Source organism: Musa acuminata, chromosome BXJ3-10 (assembly GCF_036884655.1).
Source record: "Musa acuminata AAA Group cultivar baxijiao chromosome BXJ3-10, Cavendish_Baxijiao_AAA, whole genome shotgun sequence".
Lineage (NCBI taxonomy): Eukaryota > Viridiplantae > Streptophyta > Magnoliopsida > Zingiberales > Musaceae > Musa > Musa acuminata.
The window spans coordinates 9,431,764-9,449,755 of record NC_088358.1 but is presented as its reverse complement, the minus strand read 5'-3'; the positions used below and the strand labels follow the sequence as shown (position 1 = coordinate 9,449,755).

At 39.5% G+C, this 17,992-nt stretch overlaps 1 protein-coding gene across 2 annotated transcripts in view; it reads right to left on the bottom strand.

The window, feature by feature from the left end:
- The window catches only part of LOC104000087 (anaphase-promoting complex subunit 4), a 70,758-nt gene that overhangs the window by 19,674 nt on the left and 33,092 nt on the right, over nt 1–17,992 (bottom strand). For both annotated transcript variants that reach the window (XM_009422029.3, XM_065170165.1), the window contains 7 exons: nt 16,333–16,493; nt 16,124–16,224; nt 15,979–16,053; nt 13,477–13,656; nt 8,114–8,196; nt 7,935–8,024; nt 7,632–7,736 (listed from right to left, as the gene is read on the bottom strand). In XM_009422029.3, coding sequence (XP_009420304.2) covers nt 7,632–7,736; nt 7,935–8,024; nt 8,114–8,196; nt 13,477–13,656; nt 15,979–16,053; nt 16,124–16,224; nt 16,333–16,493 — 795 coding nt within the window. The remainder of the gene's footprint in view (nt 1–7,631; nt 7,737–7,934; nt 8,025–8,113; nt 8,197–13,476; nt 13,657–15,978; nt 16,054–16,123; nt 16,225–16,332; nt 16,494–17,992) is intronic.

Below are 17,992 nucleotides of genomic sequence, written 5' to 3'. Positions count from 1 at the left end.
GGTCACCTGGTGGCCTACGAGAGCCGCAAGCTCAACGAGACCGAGCAACGATACTTGGTGCACGAGAAGGAGATGACAACGGTGGTCCACTATCTACGAATTTGACAACACTACCTTCTCGGAATGTGATTTATGCTAAGGACGGACGACATCGCATTAAGTTACTTCCAAACTCAAAAGAAACTCTCTCGAAAGCAAGCACGGTAGTAGGACCTGTGGCAATGAACTACAATCCTGGAAGAGCAAATGTCGTGATCGATGCATTGAGCCAAAAAGTGGAGCTAGCGAATGTCAAGCAGTTGCAAGGCGAAGGCCAAGCAAGTCAATTGCACTCCAACTTCCTTTCCAAGATCAGGGATGGACTGTGCAATGATCCTCAAGCAATAACCCTGATGCAACTCATTAAAGAGGACAAGACCCAACAATTTTAGGTGTAGGAGGGACTCATACACACCAAAGGGAATAAAGTATATGTCCGTCGGGCGAACAATTTGAGACGTGAACTCTTAAGAGAGTGTCACAATTCCATTTCGGTTGGACATCCAAGTATTCACCAAATATTAGCTCTCGTAGAGAGGGCTTTCTATTGGCCGAAGATAGGGACTGATGTGGAGGAATATATTCAAACGTGCCTTGCCAACAATATAAGGTAGAGCAGCGAAAGCCGATGGGACTTTTGGAACCGTTGCCCGTACCAGAAAGGTCGTGGGAGAGCATTTCCTTGGACTTTATATCAAGCTTGTCGGTAGTAGGGGGACTCAATTCAATACTCGTAGTGGTCGATCGATTTTCAAAGTATGCAACATTCATTGTTACGCCCCTACACTGCTCAACAGAGGAGGCGGCCAAGTTAATGATGAAGAATGGGTGAAGCATTGAAGAGTCATGCACAATATCATTAGTGATCGACGCATAGTTCTTGGGATGATTCTGGACCGAGCTGTTAAAATTATTGAGGTCTAAATTATACTTCTCCACAAGCCACCACCCCAGACGGATGGCCAAATTGAAAGAATAAATTCGCTCATTAAGCAGTATCTTCGACACTACGTGAGTGCTAACCAACGAGATTGGGTGAAGCTATTGGACAGTCCAATTCTCCTACAACTTGCAACTAAACTCTACATACAACAAGAGCCCCTTCAAGATCATTACGGGACAATAGCCATCGACTCCTCACACCTTGACAATCGGTTATACCGAGAATAGTCCATCAACATATCACTTTAAAAAGGAATGACATCGAAATGCAGATATTGCACGGACTTACTTAGAGAAGGCAACCAAAAAGATGAAGTGGGCAGACCTGGGAAGGCGACCACAGGAGTTTAAAGTTGGTGCCTTGGTGTTGGTGAAGCTCCAATCAGCATCACTCTAGTTCTTTAGGCATAAAGTGCACAAGGGATTGATGCGCAAGTACGAAGAACCCTTCCCAATTATCAGCAGGGTAGACAATATCTCCTACAAATTGCAACTACCGACGTGGCTTAAAATTCATAATGTCTTCCACGCAAGCAACTTGAAAGCCTACCACTCAGATCCGCAGGATATTTCCCGAAGTGTTCTAACTTGGCTACCCCTATTCAGAGCCTCCTACGAGAAACAAGTTGAAACCATTTTAGTAGATTGCAAGACAAAGCTACCCAACGGAGCAAAGCAGACCAAGGACCTGGTGAAGTAGCGAAAGCTTCCCCAAACAGAAGCCAGTTGAGAGCCTAAAGATGCCCTACTGTCATGGACAAAGCTACAAACAATGTATTTGATGTAATGCACATGTATATCTGTCTTTTGGTTTTGTTCATGCTTTGCACAACATGTAGAGGGCTGACAATAGGATTGGTAGCCCCATTTTAGTTGGCTTAAGTCATCGCTTTAGGCTTGTAAACGAAGGTTGTGCCATGTGGGCATTTTGCTCTGTGGTGGACTTTCTTGGACCCTTTGTCGTGCGACCGTTCAGAGCTAGCTAAGTCTATGTTTGTAATTTGCATTGCCTATCAAGTGTTTACTGAAATTGTTGCATGTGAATCCCAAGTTAAGCGTTTTCTCTAACTCGTCATCTCTTTTGTAGGTCCTTAAGGGACAACAGGAGATTTCGGTGAGGTCGACACTTTATGGACAAACACGCAAGGGTGTCATACGACTTAGGCAAAACCAACTAAATTCGTGATAATTGATATCAGAGCGGGACAAGCACATATATAAACACTTGGCATGCAAACGTGAGGGACCTAGTGGGGCTGTTTTAAGGGCAACCAGCACGTGCGACCATCCGGGGGAAACAAGCATTAAGATGTAGGGAAAGGAGTCGCTTAGAGGAGTGGACATCTAAGATTGGCATTCAGAGGAATGGCCAACCCTTCGGGCGAGAGGTTCGGCGAGGACAAGCGAGCTGCGAAGAATGCATGGCGCACAAAGGTTAGGATAGCTAAGTTCAAGCTACGGCTCGACGTTGGCAACCAAACTTGACGGTGCTCAAGGCAAGCGAGGTGCTTGGCAAAGGATGAGACCATGCAATATGGGATGGGTTGCTTAATGACAAAAAGAGTTTACACAAAGCTCACAAAGGTAAGGGGAATTGCTAACTCGAAGAATTCGATACTCATGTAAGCGCTTGTATGCGGACGATAAAATATTCGTGGCCATCCCAAGGCAATCGAAACTCGACGCCATGAAGCATTTGAATTCTCTTCGGCATGGGAAGGATTCATCCGTGGGAGGCTGAAGTGTGCAGTAAGTTCAGCATGTTGCTAGACATTGAGGGGTGCAGCGGGGGCTGTATTAGCGAAGAGTCGTAATCTAGCAAGTGTGTTTGCAGGGGCAGAACAATGCATAATTTGTTTAGCAAGGCGGAGTAGTTCAAAGGGATTGTGGTCTCCGGAACTTCCAAAGGAAAGGATGTGAATTCAACGAACAGATATCTAGGGGGATAAGTCTCGATTCTCTAGAGGGAGAATCATATACAACGGACCGCACATGTTTAGCAACTTGGGTGTAACTTGGTGAAGTGCCCAGGTCGCATGAAGGAAGTCGATATAGAAGACGGAATATGGAGCAGAGGCACGAATCTTTCCTTAGACGGAGGTCAAGGACATGAACTCTTGCAAAGGCAAGAGCAGGATTATGTCGTTCTATGGGTCCCTCATTCTGATGGAGCGGACTCATCCTACATGGTGCCAAAGATGAATGGAACTTCGAGGCACATGCACCTTATCTCAGAGAAGTATTTGACGATGGAATTAAGGTGACTCAACTTACAGAGGTGAAATTAGGGTCAAAAGGCCTTGGCACGTGGCAAGAGAACGCGGAGGCGAGCACTCTTGAAGAATATGCCACAGTGCTGCCATTCGAGTTACTATGAAGAAAGCGGTGCGCAGCAGAGATTGTGCTAGGGGGGGCACAAAGGCCCGAGATCTAGACAATGGTGCATCAATTTCAACAAAGTCCGTGGACTTTGAGAGATACTAAGCGACAAACTGTCCTAGAGCTATGCTTCGTCTGGGTGTGACCCGAGAGTAGGCGGAGGAAGGTTGATTGTTAAAGAAACGAACACAATCGGAGATGGTGAAGGCCCTACGATGTGTTAGGAGGCCACATATGGAGAGATCGTAGTTCGAGTTCATCCCACAATAATCAGAATGCAATGAAGATGTCATTAGGAGGTGACATTTTGCAGCGAATCGTGGTGAAAGAGTTCGAGGCAACGCGACACACACGGGACAAGTCCCGCGAGGGACTAGGTGATACGGAGGTATGATAAAGAGCTATTAGGAGCTCCACTTCGATGAACAACACGACGACAAGAAGGGCTATGGATTCAAGAAGTGAATGCCATGGTACCGCAGAGGCAGATCTTCCGTACATATCTCTAATTTTGCATCAAATGAAAGGCTTAGGTATCAGCATATGGACGTTGTGTATCACCAAGGGAAAATTCTGAGTGCAAGTACTAGTGAGTCCCATGAGGGGACTTGATCTTATAGAGATATGATCGGAGCCGCTAGAGAGTTGGATTGCTCCAAAGCTTATATTCGCTTAAAGGAGTCTGGCAAGTTAGAGGACAAAGCCAAGTAAGCGAACGTTACTACCAAGGAAGCTAAAGATAACAGAATCGGTGCAAACCCTACAACATGATGGCGAAGGCCATGCATGGGAGTTGTAGCCTGTCTTTCCATCGACCAAGGTGAACTGCTCGAACATAGAGGTGTTGAAGCAAGTGGTCGAAAGGGGCGAGGAAGCGACAATGAGTCTAGAGGGACTCAACTACCAAAAACTAAGTATCGGTTAAAATGGAGGTGGACTTGAAGGAATGCCACACTGCCGTAGAAACGAATTTACCAATCGTGAAGAAAGGGACGCAGATGCGAGGCAAAGGATAGTAGTGTCATGTGCATGGCAACGCTATGATATTGTAGAGGCAGGACTTACATGGAATCATTGATCCCTTACACTCATAAAGGGAGAGCACTTGGTTGTGAAAGAGGCTAAGGAGGTGGAGAATGCAAAGGCAAACTCCAAGTATCGAGACAAGACTAAAGAGGAGAGGTCACGTAAGATCGGAGTCAACGAGCTTCTCATCAAGATAGCCAAAAGTGGAGGACTTCGGGTCAATACAAGAGTGCTCGACCAAGGATCGAAGTAGGCAATACACGGTGTTGTACCTTTGCTACTCAAAGGAGTAGGCAACAAAGATGATTGAGAAGACGGTACAATCCCAAAGGTGACCAAAACTATTGGAGACTTGCTCCAAGTTGGGATAAAATTTTGCACTTTTTGGGCAGAACTTCTTGCATTCCAAAAGTTCGATGGTAATGAGAAAGTGAACCGTAGTAGCTAACTCAATGCAAGGAGTGCAAACACTTCGAGTGCTTCGGAAGTGTGAGCAAAAAACAAGCGAAGGCTAGTAACCAGCTTGATACATGGAGTACAACCCTCGAGAAGGCGAGCGAAGTCGAGTAAACTTTGCCTTCTCAACCCTTAAAAAATTGGGTGAAACCGAGTATCCCAAGTCTCTTATATATCCAGCAGAAGAGCTCTGCACAGGTTCAAATACCCTTCAAAGAAACTTAGCAGAAGACAATAGTTGTCAAATCCTCACTGATGGTGATCGGTGCTACTGAGAGTAGATTGTTCGCTTCATTTCCCAACAGAATGTCAATCGAAAGCGGAAGTGATGTGAACCTACTTAGAAGCGACAAATAAGTGGAAGAGGAATCGATGAGTCAATTTTGTGGAGGAAAGATCTCAAAAACTTCAAAGTTTGCAAGGCGATGTTCGTTAAAGCTCCAACAGGCATCCATCCAACTCAAGCGGCATAAGACGTTTGAGAGACTAGCACATAACAAGAATGGTATTTTCCTTCATCTGAAGGATCCGTAACAACTAACAAGGATCAACACAACTTAACCGACCCCACACCAGAGTCAAAATCATTGACGAGTTAAAATAGCATGGCGGATCAAAGTTTGACTACTCAACAACAACGGTAGAGAGCAGTTCAGAGCCAAGAGACACGTTGCAGTTGGAGCGAAAGATTGAAGACTCAACAAAGGCGAGGAGATGCAGCGTCTGCAAAGGCTTCAACGAGGACGTCGAAGGAATAAGTGGGGGAGAATGTCATGAACAAAGCTATAAACAAGGTATTCGATGTAATGCTCATATATGTCTATGTCTTTTGGCTTTGTTCATACTTTGCACAATATATAGAGGGCTGACAATAGGCTTGGCAGCCCTATTTTGGTTGGCTTTGGTGGCCGCTTTAGGCTTGTAAACGAAGGTTGTGTCATGTGGGCACTTGTGGGCATTTTGGTCTGTGGACCTTCTTGGACCCTTTGTCGTGCAACCGTTCAGAGCTTGCAAAGTCCATATTTATAATTTGCATTGCCTATCAAGTGTTTGCTGAAATTGTTGCTTGTCAATCCCAAGTTAAACGCTTTATCTAGCTCGTCTTCTCCTTTGTAGGTCCTTAAGGAACCATAGGAGATTTCGAGAATACTGACCCTTTACATATGGACACAAAAGTGCCGCACGACTTAGGTAAAACCAGCTAAGTTTATGACACTACAACACGAAGAAGCAGTCATCAAAGCCTACCAGTAAGCGTCAACGAGGGCATCGACAGTTTAAGTGGGGGAGAATGTTACGAACGATCATTGCGCACTCACAAATCTTCATCAAGAAACCGTTCGTCGCTTTTGTGTGCTTGTACAAATGCTTGGAAGCGTGTTTTACCTTGGTTTTGTGTGTTTTTTCTTAAAAACTGTAAGCAAGAACAAATCGCAACGCTATAGAGCAACCGCTCACAACAACGAGCAAAACTGCCCTAAAATAACCCCATTCTCGCGTGCCACGGCTTGTTTTTCTGCAAGCTGCGATGCGACATAAAACGTCAACCATCTCAGCACCTTGGAACCCCCCAAGTGGCACCTAACTAGATAGAGGTTTGGTAGTGTTGGCCATTGATTGGATTCTATAAGTTTGCATGTTAAGTTGACAGGAACTTGTCATCGCGCCCGACACCAGGTGAGCAATCGTCTATGAACTTGCGACTATTTGTTTTGCCTTCTAGAGTCCTTGTTTTCTGCTTCCTCTCTTTTCTCTTTTTCTCACCGAGTGTTTGCTGAATTGCTTGCAAAGCTGCCCTCTTTATAAGCTTTCGAACTAATCAATTTGCTCTTTTACAAGTCCTATGAGACCTGAACGAGGTTGCAGCTAAGCTGACCCTTTGTGGATGGATAGCGCAAGGGTGCTTCACGACTTAGGCAACTCCAGTTAAATCTATGACAACATGTCGGTTGATGATCAGGTCATAAATACCAATCGTACCATACTAAATAGGGCAAAATCGAATAGTTTGCCCAAATTACTTCTAATAATTTTGCTAAAGCACTTTTAAGCCAATAAATTATCTTAAATATACATGTGTCTATACATGATTAATTTTTTTTATCTTTTAAATGAACCAGTTTTGGAGTTATGGAAACAGCATCACTTGTGTGGGATTTTTACTTGTAACAACTCTTATTAAATCCAATAAGAAAAGAAGTGCTTTGATGTTCTCTACTAACTCTACAAGGTCGTCCTTGTTCCTAATTTAGAAGAGTCCTAAAAAGAACATAAATGGCAAAAAGGTCTTGGCAGAAAAATTTTATCAATTTTTTGTTGGTCTATAATGTCCTGTGTTAGAATCCTAATTAGATAAAGAACTTTGTACTCTGGTCAGGTCTCAAATATAAAGGTGTTTTGATGGTTTATTTTCAGCTATTGTATCATTGGTGTTACTACTTTTTTCTCTCACATTCTCCTGGTTTTTTTGAACTATATCCTTTGTTAAAAAAATAAAGCAAGCAGTTGAACTCTACCTACTGTCTTCTGTTTTTCCCTAGCAAGGTGATTTTATACGCATCAAGAAAAGAAATAAGAACTAGTGAAATGGAACAAGAATAATAATAAATATATGAAGATATATTTAGAAAGAGATTTGATGGTACTTCAACTTTAAAATACCACCCCATATATCTTGTACAAATTATTCAACAAAAAATTATTTTTATGCATCACATTTAAAAACTTCCAAATGTTATGCTTTCAAAAAGTTAGCATTCTTCAGAAAAACCAAGTATAGATTCAATTACCATTGCTCCAGCTGATTAAATTCATCTGATAAGGTTTTCTCCAAGTAATTAGTATCTGAATATCCTCCAAACATTACAAGTTGTTCAATTCGCTGCATAGTGTCTCTGCGCCAAATAACAACCACATATAACTATTAAAATTTGATACAATTAATAATATTATCTTAAGGAAAAGGAGTGGGCAAAATCAACCTTGTCAGATCAATAAGCACAAGCAAACAGATAGCCCCACGGTTAGATCAATCATTATTAAGATCAAAACATAAGATATCGAAGAAGGAATATCTAGAGATAGTAACTTACACATCAACCTCAATTATTTTATTTACTTCCAGTAACTCTCCAATGGGATCATGATCAAGCAGAAACTTCAAGAACACAACAATAAGTTCACTGAAAACACAATGAAGAATCATCAGAACTAAAAACATTTGAGGTGTTATTGTTTGAAAGGTTCATAAGAACAATGTCAGATGTCCAACCTGTTCGCTGGTTGTATTTGATCAATCGGTTCAGACATTAGTATCTTTATATATCTCAAAACCCAATTGAAAAAATTTTGGAACTGAAAGAAGGGAAACAGCAACATGATTATTGGCAGTAAAGAAAAATAGATTTGTAAGCCAACCCGAAATGACAAGATAAATAAGACATATCTCTTCAATATCTTGTTCCAAGTATGTGCCCAAAAAAATAAAAGAGCTTTCCTAAGTATGCCAAGTATAATCGTCAATTACTTACTGCGAACATATTTAACCACAATATGTATGATGACTTGATGTATACAAATTGCCACAATAAATCATTTTTAGAGAGACAACCCCACAATATTCATTCTCGAAGTCAGGATCTACAAGGGCTTAGTTGTGTTTTGATACAAAACGAAAGGGTAGTTGCTTATGCATCTAGGCAATTAAAGCCTCATGAGAAGAACTATCATATTCATGACTTAGAGCTAGCAGCTATCATTTTTGCACTGAAAATTTGGAAGCATTATCTCTATGGACAGACTTTTGAAATCTTCACAGATCATAGGAGTCTCAAATATATTTTCAACAGAAAAATTTAAAAATGAGACAAAGAAGATGGTTGGACTTTCTAAAGGATTATGATTTTAATATCAACTACCATCCTGGGAAGGTTAATGTAGTTGTTGATGTCTTAAGCAGAAATCCCTATAGTTTTGTAGCCTATATGAATATTCAAAGGAATTCATTCTATGATAACAGGGTTAGCAGACTTAAAACTTAAACTTTTATCAGAGATAAATAAAGGTTTTCTTGCGTGTCTGATGGCACAATCATATTTGGTGGAAAAGGTTAAAAAAGGTCAGAAGGAAGATATCTTCATATAATAGTTAAGGAGATAGCTCAAGGATCTAGACCCGAATTTCTCCAAGCCGAAGATGGTTCTATTACATTCCACAATCGACTTTGTGTTCCCGAAAGCCATCCAGTAAAATTGCAATTATTGGATGAGGCACATAGATCAAAATTTAATATCCATCCCGGGACTACTAAGATGTATCGAGATTAACGCCAAAACTACTGGTGGCGTGGTATGAAGAGAGATATAGCAAAATTTGTTTCTAAATGTCTGATATGCCAACAGGTGAAGGTAGAATATCGAGTATCTACAGGAAAATTGCAAATGATTTCGATTCCTGAATGGAAGTGGGAGCAAGCCACTATGGATTTTGTGATAAAATCCATAGGATTAACCAAGACTGTGAAAGGCTATGATAGAATTTGGGTAGTAGTAGACAGACTTACTAAATCTGCTCACTTCCTCCCTGTTAATAAGAAGTATTCATTGGATAAACTAGCAAGCTTATATATTAAGGAGATTATTCGATATCATGGGGTGTTAGTTAGCATTATCTCAGATAGAGATCTAAGGTTCACCTCTAAGTTTTGGGGAAGTCTATAAAAATCTTTAGGCATGTAGTTAAAGTTTAGTACAGCTTTTCACCCCCAAACTGATGGCCAGTCTGAAAGGACAATACAAACTCTTGAAGATCTCTTAAGAGCATGTGTTTTGGACTTTGGTGGGAGTTGGGATATGAACTTGTACCTAATTGAGTTTTCTTATAATAATAGTTACCACTCTAGCATACAGATGGCTCTATTTGAAGCTCTTTAAGAAAGAAAATGCAGATCACCTATAAATTGGGATGAGGTAGGAGAACGGAAGCTTTTGGGACCTCAATTAATTCAAAAAGATACTGATAATGTTCAAATTATACGCCAAAGATTATTAACAGCTCAAAGTCATCAGAAAAGTTATGCAGATCGAAGGCGAAGAGATCTAGAGTTCGAAGTTGGTAAGCACGTCTTCTTAAAAGTGTCGCTAACTAAGGGAGTTATGAGGTTTGGTCAAATGGGGAAGTTAGCCCCAAGATTCATTGGCCCATTTGAGATCTTACAAAAAGGTCGAGCCTATGGCGTACAGATTGGCATTACACCCCCCCCCCCCACCCCCCCCGGCTTTGGCTAGCATCCATGATGTATTCCATATGTCTGCTTCGAAGATATATCAGGGATCCATCACATATCATATCTTACTAACCTCTACAACTAAGAGATGATGCCACTTTTGAAGAACAACCAACCTAGATCTTAGAAAAGAAAGAACATGTTCTAAGGAATAAAATTATACCTTTGGTAAAGATTTGTTGGCAATACCATTCAAACCAAGAGACAACGGGAGAAAGAGAAGAAGATATGCAAGAGCAGTATCCTCATCTATTCTATTAAGGTGAGCTCAATTTGGGGACCAAATTTCCTATAGGAGGGGAGAAATGTAATCAAATCAAATAGTTAAGTTAGGAATTAATTTTTTTCCTTACTTACCATTGTAATTTAGGAAATCTTAATCTATTTCCTTATTTGTAATTACGAATTAGGAAATAACTATTAAGCATTCCAAATCGAATGATATCATATTTATTAGTATATTAAATAGAAATAATTAATATTAAATAAATACGAAAATTAAAATAAATTTCCTTTAATGCAGGCTCATCGTCTCCTATTTAAGGGGAGGGACTTCTCTCCTTCGTTCCTCATTTAGCCGAGCCCAGTAACGAGAGGAACAAGGAGTTACACCCAGCTAACGAGAGGTAGGTTTCCCTAACTTTCTTGAAAATAAAAGTTTTAATTTTTATTTTAATTCTTTAAATGTTGAAAATTTTGTAGTTTCAAAATATTTATCAATTCTTTATGTCAAATTTTTTTATTGTTGTATTAAAACCTATCAGCTGAAGTTTTTATAATGTTCTTTAACCCCTGCTTATGGTTTTTATTTTTAGATTTAAATATGTTAAAAATTTACATGTTTTATGTATTAAATATATGATATTTTCCTAGCATTACAACTTACCTTGTTAAATTAAAATATATTATCTAAAATTTTTTATATTCTTTGATCTGAAAATTAAAATGTGTTATTCTAAATGATTTAAAATTTATTTGACTAGAATATGTTGAAATTATACATGTGTTGAAAGTATGATTTCTATTTGAATTTAGAAGGTTATTTCCTTGTATTAAAACTTATCTCAAAATCTATCTTTTAATGTGCTATTATGTTTTTGTTTATATAATTATCAATGAATATATGTTGTGATATGAAATTGCTTATAAATTGGATTGAAATTGCTCATAGGCCAAGCCCAATCGATAGGTTAGGCCACAGCCCACTGGCCAGGCCCAGTCAACAGACCAGGCCCAACCCGTAAGCTAGGCCCAACCCAGGGGTCAGGCCCTAGCCTGTAGACTAACCCAGCCCAATCATCATGGGCGGTCACGTGCGACGCACATGACCAGTCCATGGGCCAGGGCTGGGCCAGCATGGTGTGATGCATGCCCAATCATATGCAATGCTCATGACCAGTATATGGGTTGGCCCAGTCTAGCCCAATATTATTGTTGGATTTGAGCCCAAATATTGATTGAACTAAACTAGGCTTGATTAGTCTAGATCGATTCAGGGTGGTTCCGAATTGATTGACTTATTCAAGTCAGCTTAACCTAAATTTAACCTAATCTAGTCTAAATTATACTAGTCTAAGATGGTTCCAGACCAGTTAAATGAGGATTAGAGATCGGTTCAATTAGGTTCTAGTAAATCAAGTTCAATTAGATCGATTGAACTAGGGTTCAAGTCAATTGAGGACTAATTTGTATTATTTAATATTGATAATATTTGAAAGAAATATTTTACATGTGTTATTTAATCCCGATATAGATATAACCAGTGTCAGATTATGTTATTACCCTGCCAAGGGCAGGTAGGGCGATTCCCTTCGGGGATTAGCGGGTCGTTAGACGTGACGGCTGGACGGTTCCTCCATCCGTTATTGGGAGTGCGGTATGAGTTTGTCTTATTCCACTATTGGGAGAACACAAACTCATCCCGTAGGATAAAGTCTCTCCGTCCGCTATTGGAGCGCTCCTTCGGGTATTTGATATACGCCAATGGGATGATTAAATTTTGATCATGTATTCATTTTGAGTTGACTTTTTGGGTTCCTACTCAGCATTACTGAATTTTCTTTGTTTTTGATTTTCAGAGCAACCTCCCTCTAGTACTAAATCGGATTCCAATGGAGTGCGAACCTTCCTCTATCGCTAGGTAGAGCCACTTAGATGATTCTTGAAGTTAACATCACTATATTTACTTTTTTACTTGTGATTTGACGAATAAATGAATTGTAATAAATGTTTATAAATGATGAATAAAGTGATGTTTATCTACTTGGCTCTGAATGTGTAGAAAGATATAAAAAAAAAACCAGGATGTGACAACGTCACCCCACGTGGGAGAAGGAAAAGGTGACGTCGCCTTTTATAAAAATATTTATATATAAATATATATTTATTAATTTATATATATATATATATAAATGAGGCGACATCGCCTCGGTGACATCGCCCCGCTTGGGAGAATTTTATATATATATATATATATATATATATATATATATATATATATATATATATATATATACCGAACGGTATACCGCTCGGTATACAGTATCGTACCGTACCGAATGAATGTCGAAACTCCAGTATGATATGATATTTCAATCCTTGCTGCCTAGTATACTTGCATCATACTGGTCCAACTGGTTGCTGAAACCAATATTGGACCAGCATTTAAAATCTTGCCCTTATTTCTGCCTCAAAAGCATAAGAACTCTACTAAAAAATGAAAACTAGAAATCTTAGAGCTATTCTTGATTGGTATGATGGAAAAAATCCAAAATAAGATAGCTACTGTGAACATTCAAATTAGCAAAATTTAGATATCACCAAAATGGTTTGGATGGTTCTGCAGCAGATTTTTCTAGCAATGAGCCAAGATAAACTGACAATGACACTCAACATAAACTGTTAGGTTCTATGGTAGATTTTTCTAGCAATTGGTAACCCTCAGTTATATGACAGGAATAGTCAACATGAAGGTTCTAGGAAAACTTGAAAGAAAAAGTAAATAATTATTTGCAATTTTCCGTGCACTATCAAGTGGTCTGTCCACTAAACATGTATTTGCACCTTAGTTGAGAAATAATCAAATAAAGTCTTTATGAGAACTTAATACAAAGAAAAACAAATGAATCAAAGTTGATAGAAATCAAAATACAAAGAAAAGTATAAATCGGTCATGCATTGGTAACAGGAAATTTATATCAAAGTGCTCATTTAGAACATAATGTCAATCAAACACTTAGTGTTTGATTGACATTATGTTCTAATGTCTGTATATTAAATTTGCATACTAAGAAGAGTAACAAATATTCAGAATCAGTTATGCCAATATCATTTATAACCCTATAGAGTACCTGATACAACACAATTGCTAGGATCCTCAAAAACCGTTCAACATGCACAAGCAACATTCCAGCCTTCTCTGTTGCACTATCAATAAGTTTTTCATCCAATCCAATAATGTGATACCTTGCACGCCATCTTGAAAGGCCTCTTAGTTCCGCAATTCTAAATCCGATAATCTCTACAGCAGGCTACAAGCGTGTGCAGCAAGACAAAATTGAAATATAAGTTTCATAAAAGTAATATGTTTACAAAAGGAATAACACAAATAATTATCATAATACAAGAACCTAAGTTTGCCTTATTTTAACTATCAAAAAGGAAAACAGCAGCTTAGTGCACATGGCTCCTGCCAATGCCAACTCTAGAGTCAATTTATCCAACCTTTCCCTAGAAACCAAGGTTCTGAATACTATACCGTACCGGTGTATCGATCAGCTATCAATACGGTATGTACCGAGTTGTACCAAGTTATACTGAGCATACCGACACATAGTACACTAGGGTGTACCAATGTACAACCCGTATCAGTCCTCTATCGGACTGGTACATACCGCTCGTACCAAACGGTACAATACGTTATTGCAAACCATACTAGTAACAAAACATTTGTTTTAAATCTTTCCATGACAAAATGGAAAAGGGTGGCTGAACGCACAAGGCTCCTGCCAATGCCGACTCGGCAGCCAATTTATCCAGCCTTACCCTAGTAACAAAAAGTTTGTTTCAAATCTTTCCATTATTCTAACTCATACAACAAACTAAACCAAAACACACAAAAAATTAACATGAAACAATTTAATATCCAGACATTAGAACATAATGTCAATCAAACACTACGTCGTGGATGGCAAAGTGCTCATTTGCATTTTATGAATTTCAACAGCCAAATTTCTAGTTGCAATATCAATGTTGAAGAGAGCATTGTTGCTCTACATACTGCCTAAATGGTTCTTGAATAACAGAGCTAATTTCATTATGTTCTTAAATTATAATTAGAGTGAATTTTGCCCCTATACTTCAATAAATCCTACTGCCAATTCTCATCAAGAATAATTACAAAATCTAAATGTATAGGTCCAGTCATCCGGAACCACCATATACACTGTTGACCACACAAATTAAAATACGCCAAATCAAATGCTAGAAAAGGAGGATACAACTCAGCTCCTTTTATCTATAAACTCTAGATGACTGGCATAGTAAAGGAATACGAGGATAAAGGAATCGAGAAAGCATGGAAAAAGGGATGACTTGAACCTTATCTCCTGCATCTTCCTTGATGTTAATTGCTGGTGCACACATTGTTTGTGTGCGAGTGTGTCCGTGTGTGCACATGTGTGTATGCTTGTGTGAGTGAACACTCCCAAATGTCCTGCACTTGGTAATAATGATGAGAGAGAAAGGAAGAAGATCAGAAGATGAAAAAACCATAGCATGGCAGGAATTTCATGTTATTTACGGGATTGGACATACATGTTAACAATTCATCCTTTTATCATTTTGATGAATGCTGGAAATAGGACTTAATTTAAACAATCACTATAAATTTCCAACGATGGATAGGGATCAAAAGGAAACTTAGGTAGTTTACCTATTTTCTTTTTCTCTTTATTCCTGTAGTTCACTTAATTTCAGTAAACTTATTATTTTTGTTGGTTAATCTACTACGAAACATGTAAATCTAAACATGTTTTACAGAAAGAATCTAAATCATGAGAAAAGGATGTAACACCCCTCATTTATTTACTGGCACTCCATTTATTTAACATGATTATCTTTTCTAGCAGTCCAAATTGAGGGTCGGTAACAGTGAGAAATAAAAGGTGGAATTATCATTGCAAATCCATATATCCCAAATTCTTATATTCCTGATCCCTTTAGCTGCAACTTGTGAACCTTAAGGATGATGAGATCCATCAAGCCCAAACACTTGTGATCAGCGGACCAATGAGCTCAAGTAAATAACAGTGAGAAGATGTTGCCAACAATCTAGGGATAGTACATTTTCCTCATTTTGACAGTGGATGATTTTTTTCTCATTGTCACTGACAATTAGTAGATCTAACCAGATCTGCACATGTTGGATTTCGATTGATCTGTTTATTCGTATACTTAATTTTCTCTATTGGTTTTCTTGCTCTCTCTTTTGTATCGCCAGCTAAGCAGGACATGCTCTGTAAGCATACCTCAGTCCACCTACATATATTCTGGTGGCGAACTAAACACATTCTGTCCCTCAAATTCAAATCCTTGACTACGTGTGGTTATTTTCTTAAAAAAATATAATATGTATTATGAACTTCCTTGAGCATCTGCAAAACTAAAAGTTCTTGTTTCTAGCTCCACTGCAAAACAACTACAATATTCCTCAACTCTGTCCTGTTTTGCAATCCTTTAGACCTATACCTGCTATCTTAACCTCCTTGCCCAAAGAGAGAGCGAGAGAGAGAGAGGAGTATTATGAGTTTGATAAACTCAAATATAACACAATGCGTCTATAATTAACATACCTGAAGATGTTCATGAATGACAGAATGTAGCTCCTTTCCTGCGGTATCAACAGCCTTGCAGACACGCTTCAGACCCTATCCAAACGAATAGCATAATTAATTTCTGATTCTAACTGCTGCAAATATTAGTTTAATATTATGGTACCGCTTCACCAAGTGAATTGACTAGAAACTGATGAAGTGGTGGACTTGTCCTCGCCCCAAATAGGACACTAAGAAACTCATCTTGAGGATTGGAATCCAGGCCTGGAGATGCATTTTCTGAACTTATTAAAGAAGAGCAGTGAAACAAGAACTTGGCTACACAAGTAATTAATGATTTATCAACTTCATATAATTGTATCGGCAAGCTACCATGACTGACAATCAAAGAAGACAGAGGGTCAAATTTCTCATGAAATGAATGCATGGCTTCAGACCATTGCTTGGACATAACTGACAGGGAAGCACGAACAACCTCAACTAAATCTTCAATACTTGAAGCTTGTTGGGCCACCTGCTGAAGCTCATTTTTTCTGTATAAAGCATACATCATGTAAGTATGAAAAAAAGGTATTTGCTAGTATGGAAAACAGGTCTTTGCACTATAGTACTTAATTTGTACACAAACAGATTGAGGCCACTTGATGACAGTATATCGTTGCTTAAAAATCAAATTGGAACTCCAAAACAGTTGTAGCAAAAAGTTTTTACCAAAGATCCAAAGGGAGATTGGTGAAACTCTTTTAATATGTCCTAGAGATATACGAAGTTGGCTACTTAAATTAAAATTAGTTTATAACAATAGATGAGGTAGTAACACATCCTAGATAAAAATAAAATGTAACAGAACATTTGAAATAGAAACATGAAAGATTCTTAATTGATGACAAAACATAAATACAAATCCTAAATGTTAGTGAGGAATAAATACATTTTACATCTGGGTGAATCAAACATTCCTAAAATGCACACTGATGATAAAAACAGTTTCATGCAATTTGTTATCAGCAATTCTGTTCATCACTTCAAGCTTCTCAATATTTCCTCAGATAAAGCAAAGTCCATCACCTGGCATTGAATAATAGCCTTTAAAGAGGTGAAGAGTAAGTTTCACAATTTTGTGTGCTGCTATACTGGTCAGGGTTCCGACCAGTAGCATACTGGTGTCCTGAGTGTCAGTGCATCGATGCATAGTGAGTTTCACAAAAAAAGCCTGAAAAACCTGCAAAAACAAAAAAAAAGCCCAGTATAGGGCTGCAGTGATTTAAAAAGCGCTAGGCGCCAAAAGGCGCCAAGGTCCACAAACGCCCGAGGCGCTAGGCGCTCGCCCAGGCGCTCGCCCGAGCGAAGCGAGGCGCTAAATTATAAAAATATATAATATAATTATAACAATAATTTCAAATAAATAAAAATTAACAACATTAAAATCAAAATAATATATTATTAATCTATTAACAGAAAATTAATCATTTCAAAATTCAAATAAACTTAATATTAAGAGTATACTGAGTCTGATGGAGAAACGAGGAAGCAACGGCGAGCGGCGGCGGCAAGCGGCAGCAGCAGCAGCAGCGAGCGGCGGCAACGGCAGCAGCAGCGGCGGCGGCAGCGGCAGCGGGAAAGGGAAAGGGAGCGGAAGGCGCGAGCAGCGGGAGGCCTCGAGGGAGGCGCAAGCAGCGGGAAGGCTCGCGGGAGGGCTCGCGGGAGGCGTGAGCAGCGAGAGGGCTCGAGGGAGGCGCGAGCAGTGGGAAGGCTCGCGGGAGGGCTCGCAGGAGACGCGAGCAGCGGGAGGGCTCGCGGGAGGCGCGAGCAGCGAGAGGGCTCGCGGGAGGCGCGAGCAGCGGGAGCAGCGGTAGCGAGCGACGAGATCGCGATCGGGATCGGGATCGGGATCGAGAGCGGTAGCGGCAGCAGGTTAGTGTTGGGTTAGGGTTAGGGTTAAGGTTAGGGTTATATCGGTTTAGTTGGTTCGATTGAACCAACTAACAACCGAACCAGGACCGAACCAGACCTAAAATTCTGGTTCGGTCGC